The following is a 6,721-nucleotide window of genomic DNA, read 5'->3' as shown; positions in this document are numbered from 1 at the left end:
ACATATATATATAAATATTTGTTACTCGCTTATCATTGTTCGCTGACATTATTTTCAAAGTATCGTATAACAGTTCATAGAGCTAATATTTGTCACAGCGAACGTATCGTAGTAATAATAAGCTGACAGGAGAAATATGTTTGGATAACGTGATAGTTGTCACGTCGTACGCTGTAAAGATTACTGAAGCCGCGGGCCCGCGTTGAGACGTGGAGAGAGAGCGGCCTACCAGCTGTTCCTGTTACTGATATACCGTAATAATTCCAACTTTACACACCCGATGAAATAAACGCAATGTTTGTGTAAGCGTAAATGCACTTGTGCATATTTACTTGATGGAATATTAATCAATAAAAACGATGCGACGAGTATGTCAATGAGGTTTACGTTCGGCAGCAAGATTTACGTTTCTGGTGGCACGTAGTCTGGTGTCTGGTCAATGTCGTTAAAAGTGGGAAGCGCATGCTGTCGCAGTGACGCGCGGTAATCATTTTTAGTATCAGGTTGAGAACGTGATTAAAAGGGGTTTTGAAGGAGGTGTACGCGGCAGTGAATCGTAACAATGAGGATGAGCGAGCCCAGTGGAAATATGTTTAGAATAGTGTTACTACTTACGGTGCTTATACCTTCTATCGTGGATTCCAATTATTTCGGGACGAACGACAAAAAGAACGATCAATGCTTCTGCAAGGTATTTATCATTGTCGTTTCTACGTTATTCAAATTTTTTAACAAGCACAATGAGAAAATAACCTACGAGGATGTGTTGAAGCTGTCATTGTTACGAGTATACAAATGTCTGTCACTGTTTTCGTAACCATGAACAATTTTTTGAAATACAGCTGAAAGGGTCGATCGATGACTGCAGCTGCAGCGTGGATACTGTGGATTATTTTAATAACGTAAAGATTTATCCGAGACTTCAGAGTCTTCTAGTCAGAGATTACTTTCGCTTTTATAAAGTAAATCTAAAACAAGAATGTCCGTTTTGGAGCGATGACAGTAAATGTGCAATGAGATACTGTCACGTGCAACCTTGCCAAGACGTGAGTATCTAATACTTTAATTTAATCTTGTAACATCTGTTTCAAAACTACAAATTTACATGTACAGTATTTCTCTTTGTATAGGAAGATATACCAGAGGGTTTAAAAGGAGATGTATTAAGGAATTTTCATTTTAATGAAAGTCCTATAGATAAATACAAGCCTGAAGCACAGTTCAGTGATTGTCTATATAGTGCTAAAGATCACAACAGAGAACTCGGCTATTTAAACACGACAATTAGGTACAGAGAATTATTTCTTCTAAGTAAAACTGAATGCCTTCGTACAAAAATTAATTTTACCATGTCACATTTAGTTTAGAGAAATACAAAGACTTTGAACTATGGCAACAGTATGACGACGCTCAAGATAACTTTTGTGTGAAAGAATCTAGTCCTGGAGAATATGTGAACCTACTGTTGAACCCTGAGAGGTATACAGGATACAAAGGACCCAGTGCGCATAGAATATGGAGAAGCATTTATATGGAGAATTGTTTTAGGTATGTATTTAAATGACAAGACTAAAGATCACGTTCACAAGTCGAACCACCAATTTCAGACCCGAGAATTCGCCACACAACTTTATTCAGTCTTCGAAAATAAATGGTAAGGAGCTATCGTACGATAATGTGATACTAATATCTTTTAATTAATGATATGTGAGATAACGATATCTGTTTGATTCTAATGTTACAGGAATGTGCTTAGAAAAACGAGTTTTTTACCGTGTCATATCGGGCCTTCACGCCAGCATCAATATACACTTGTGCGCAAAATATTTGACATCGTCGAAAGACACTTTGGGAATAGTTCCTGGCGGTGGTCAGTGGGGCCCTAATTTAAAAGAGTTCAGGAGAAGATTTTCACCGGAGGAAACTGGAGGCGAAGGACCAAACTGGTTGAAAAATTTGTACTTTATCTATCTACTCGAGTTGAGAGCTTTAGAGAAGGCTGCACCATATTTGGAGAGGGAGGAATATTATACTGGGAATAAAGTACAAGACGCGGACACTCGTGTGGCGATTAACGATGTCTTAAACGTCGTTAGGTAACTTTTATTTCACAATTATTTAAGCAAAGACCTATAGAGTTTATACATGTTATTCGGTACATTTACTGTAGATCGTTCCCCGAGCACTTCAACGAGAGTGTCATGTTTACTGGCGGGGCTGAAGCGCAGTTGTTGAAAGAAGAATTTAAGCAACACTTTAGGAATATATCTAGAATTATGGATTGCGTAGGATGCGACAAGTGCAAACTGTGGGGTAAACTGCAAATACATGGTTTGGGCACAGCGCTGAAAATTTTGTTCTCTGGGAAATTCGATAGATGGGAACCGACGTTGATTCATTTCAGTAGAAAGAAGTTCTACTTGGAAAGAAGCGAGATTGTAGCACTCATAAATGCTTTTGGAAGGTAAGCATCGGGCGCTAATAACGTCTTTGCATGCATTAATTACCCTTTAATTTGCAGACTGTCTGAGAGTATCTTTGAGCTGGACAAATTCAGACAAATGATGAGATAGCAATACCACGACTCGAGTTACTGCAGTAAAATACATCACACAAATTAAGTTATACATTTTTTAATTATATAGTAGATTTATATAGCGACTCATTTGTACATCGGATAGAAAGTACTTTTACATTTTATACGGTATAAAGTCGCAGTAAAAATATTTCCTCTTTATTTTTCATTTGCGGCGAGAACTAACTCATTGTCATTAAGAAACGAGTTATATTTCACGCTGTCCAAATTGCAAGGAGTTATGTTGAAATTTTATTGCGATTTTACTGATAACTCTTCGACTCTATCTGTGATAAATATTTTCTCTGTAGAAACGATTCTTCTACCTATTTTGTGCGATGCAATACTTCAGTTTAGAGACAGCTTAGATGTATCGATTTGTTGAATTTTTAAAATATTTACATTTTATTTGATGCTACGAGAATTAGAACTCGCCTCTCCTCGAGTTTACACTAGTTTCAACAAATATTATCAGTATTGTACAGTCTTCTATATACATGAAATAAAACAACGATTAGCAGTCCTTTTTCTTTCAAGGGAAACTCGATTTTAATACGTTACGTTTGAGGGAACGTACGTTATAAAAATCGTCCAAGATAGACCAATTTTGTATAACGATGTACATTTTTTGAAAAATCTTATATTCCATGTTTTTATATTGTTGCGCGTATAACGAAGACGATATAAATTTTAATATTATTTTCCGATAAATTTACATACAACATACCAGTGTACCATACTTCGATATCTAATAATTATTTACCAAACGTTCAACGTTACTGTATATACACGTATTATTAGTATAATTTATTGTCAGTGAAAATCATGCCGTTTGTAATTTATAAAATGTATAACAATGTTCAGTTTACTTCTTAAAGTAGATGATTTCCAGCGTGCTAGTAAATTTACGAGATTTAACTAGATGAATCAATTCGCCCCTACATTTTTTCTGGTAAAGTGATTCATCTGGATAAATCAAGACTCAACTCTAATTATACGAATTTGAACACAGCGTGAAGAAATTGATATTTTATATACGAGCTCACGTGTAATAGTGCACCGATTTCTTTGGAATGCATAATACATAGCAGGTTCATCATGTAATCCATTTATTTCTAAAAAGAAACAAAAAAAAAAAAATACTGTATGATACGATTGTAAAAGGTAATGGGTTTTGAATAAAACGAAATTGCAATGTTATCGGCCTCATCTAAATTATCTCCACGTCTCTTCCTGTACCGAGAATTCGATCCTGTCATCTCTGTACCCTTCGCTAATAAATCTCCGTCAATTTATTTGCCTACAGATATTTTTAAACAGTTGCCCGATACATTTTTCCTTACGTAATTTTATATGCCCTTTCATTGGAACGAGCGTCGGTCAGTTTCGAGCTCGGTGCGAGGATCGCAGAGTACGATGTAATATCAACGCTTCAACGTCGATAATCATCTCGGATAACAGACACTTGGGTGTCTGCTATCCGAACCCGCAGAATGCATCGCAAATGTATGTAGTCGGTCCTCGGCCACCCTCAGGGGCGATCTTGGGGAGCGACGGTACGTAGTACTTTAATTATATTAGTTCGATACATTCGACCAACTTTCGAGCTGATCGCTTCATAAAATCCTTTGACAAAACTTATCGCCGCAATCTATCTATAACGAGCGGAACGGGTAAAGCGCGACGTTTCAAAAGAGACTGGAAGAAAGAGAGAATCCGATGGACGTATCAAGGTAAAACAGCTTCGTATTGCCTTAATTTCCTCAGATATAATTGACCTCTGATTGACTGTTTGAGAATTTAGATCATAGGATCGAAAACCACGCGCGTCTATTAAATTCTCTCGACGATGACGACGGTTAACAGAGTCAGCGTTCGCTTCCATCCTGTCAGCTACACCCTTTATCGCGTTTCCGGGCTCTATTATGTCTATAGCATTCGTACGCGGTCTAAACAAATACTCGGTATCGTTAACTGTCATCGGGCCAGGCGTCTTGTGGGAGGTCGTTGGATATGTGTGCAGGACGTGTTATAAAACAACCGGCTGAAAAATTTTGTTTTAGTCAGTCACAGCGCGAACGTGGTCCGCCCTTCGCCGCTGAGTATCCTCGAGGAACGTCGAGGGAAAATATGATCGCGTCAGTTTTGCGTAACATTGCGCGCCGTGTCATCGGTAAGCAGAGTATAAGACCTTTGAAACACGAAATGAAAAAGAATTATGCTCCGTTTATCGTTGGTGCGACGCGTAACAAACATCGCTTGGATCTCGATTGGCCAATGATTCGTCTGTCACCGATTGCGCTCACTGACTTTCGCGATTCCCATATTCTAGCATAATACTGCCGGACCATTTGAGAGGCATTATGCTACGAATATGTGGCATCGTAAGTTTATTGTAATCTCTGTGCAACAACGGTACGAGAACAAGGCCAGTGTCTCGAGCGGATTGAAAGATACAGTGATCGATTCTCTAATTTTCCGTCAGAGATGAGCGATAAGAACAACAAGTACGTGTATTCGGAAATAAAAGTCATCGCCACCGGGTTATCGTTTTCTTATTTTTATTCATGTTAGTCGCAAGACGAGCCGTTGCGTAGTCGAGTCTGAAAGATGCGCGTGGCCGTAGTGGGTGCCGGTGTGATCGGCATGACGAGTGCCCTCGCGGTGAAAACCAATTTCCCGCAGTTCGAGGTGCACGTATACGCGGATCAATTTTCACCGGACACCACCGGGGATGGAAGCGCCGGCCTCTGGATGCCCTACCTCCTAGGGCACACTCCTGGTCACAAGATATCGTGAGTACCTTCAATCTCGACACAGCTCGAGATTTTCTAGCGCGGTATGGAAAATTCAAATCCGAGTTTTAAACGCGATCGAGACAGACGATGGGCCGGGAGCACGCATCGATGGTTCGAAGAACTGTGGAAGGCGGGTTTAGCTTCTGAGACTGGACTTTCCTTGATACCGTTCTATTACGTTACCACGGATGCTACTTGCAATTCCAAATCTTGGATGAATCTCGTATACGGTGCGCACAGGCTGCGACCAAACGAGTTGGAGAGCATCAACGCGCAGCACAACACCGATTACAAGTATGACGATACTTTTACGATCGCTCGATTCCGCAAATGTACAGCTTATTTTGACGATATCAGAGACGGATGGAATTTTTTGACGTACACCGCTGAACCCGTCTACCTGTTACCTTGGCTAACGAGGAAATTCGAAGAAGCGGGCGGGAAACTTTGGAAAAGAAAGATCCGGGAGCTGCGAGAACTGATCGACGAGGGATACGATTTGATAATAAATTGCAGCGGTCTTGGCGCGCGTGAACTCGTCGGTGATGATACGGTTGTACCTATCAGAGGTCAAGTCGCCAGGGTTGGTATAAATTACAGAATTACTTTATACGGTGAGACTCGTCTGGGTTTCGTTTTGTTCAAGGTGGCGGCATCGTGGGTGTTTCACGGAATATTGGAACAGCACGACCATGGAAGTTACATCATACCAAAGTAAGAATCATAAATAAAGTTTGAAACGTTAAACGCAACGTATTAAGGATGTATTGGCTATACAGTCAATCCCAAAAGTTTATGCACTTTAGAAACGCATTTCCTATAATTAAAAAGAAATCAGACGTCGGAAGAATAATGCTAATAATAAATAGCTACGTGCTAAAAAGTATAGAAGGAAATATCCAATTAAGTATTGACGCTGACGAAAATTTTTCTTTTTCTTTCAAAATTGCGAAAAATGATTCAAAGAAAAGTTGTTTTCCTTCTAACTTCGATATTTAACGAGTTACGTATGATTATTTTGCATTTTATTCATGTTGACAAAATCCGACCATCCCACCGTCGAAATGGCGAACTTTTGGAAAAAAATTTCGTTTTTCCTCAATAACTCCTAAACCGTTGGTTCTACGGGAAAATTGCATATAACCTTTTTTATAGAGGACAACGAGATCTACAATTTCCATATAAAAGTTTCTCGCTAGCATTAATATTTAACGAGTTATTGACGAAAAACGAAAAAACAGTTTTTCGTCAATAACTCGTAATCTATTAATGCTAGCAAGAAACTTTTATACAGAAATTGTAGATCTCGTCGTCCTCTACAAAATGCCCCCAACAACTTTCCCTTACG

The 6,721-nt window shown here is 39.1% G+C and overlaps 2 protein-coding genes across 3 annotated transcripts in view; both read left to right on the top strand.

The window, feature by feature from the left end:
- The first annotated feature begins 6 nt into the window (after positions 1–6).
- Ero1L (endoplasmic reticulum oxidoreductin-1-like protein) lies at positions 7–3,775 on the top strand. Of its 2 annotated transcripts, XM_018023773.2 has the most exons (9): positions 7–302; positions 397–691; positions 843–1,046; positions 1,131–1,288; positions 1,363–1,548; positions 1,608–1,654; positions 1,745–2,096; positions 2,171–2,464; positions 2,522–3,775. In XM_018023773.2, the coding sequence occupies exons 2-9, from the start codon at positions 563–565 to the stop codon at positions 2,571–2,573; spliced, it is 1,422 nt and encodes a 473-aa protein (XP_017879262.1). In that variant the 5' UTR covers positions 7–302; positions 397–562; the 3' UTR covers positions 2,574–3,775. The 2 variants fall into 2 exon arrangements, with proteins under 2 accessions (XP_017879262.1, XP_017879261.1); XM_018023772.2 differs by having other exon boundaries at positions 7–691.
- Positions 3,776–4,823: 1,048 nt separating this feature from the next.
- LOC108624448 (tubulin polyglutamylase TTLL13) overlaps positions 4,824–6,721 on the top strand; it is a 7,561-nt gene continuing 5,663 nt past the window's right edge. Inside the window, exons 1-4 of the mRNA XM_018023769.2 lie at positions 4,824–5,370; positions 5,458–5,667; positions 5,731–5,956; positions 6,020–6,087. Of these exons, the coding sequence (XP_017879258.2) occupies positions 5,186–5,370; positions 5,458–5,667; positions 5,731–5,956; positions 6,020–6,087 (689 nt within the window). The 5' untranslated portion in view covers positions 4,824–5,185. The remainder of the gene's footprint in view (positions 5,371–5,457; positions 5,668–5,730; positions 5,957–6,019; positions 6,088–6,721) is intronic.

This window comes from Ceratina calcarata, unplaced genomic scaffold (assembly GCF_001652005.2).
Source record: "Ceratina calcarata isolate Rehan_Ccalc_2016 unplaced genomic scaffold, ASM165200v1 scaffold310.2, whole genome shotgun sequence".
Taxonomy (NCBI): Eukaryota; Metazoa; Arthropoda; class Insecta; order Hymenoptera; family Apidae; genus Ceratina; species Ceratina calcarata.
This window is presented reverse-complemented; position numbering and strand designations above follow the sequence as displayed.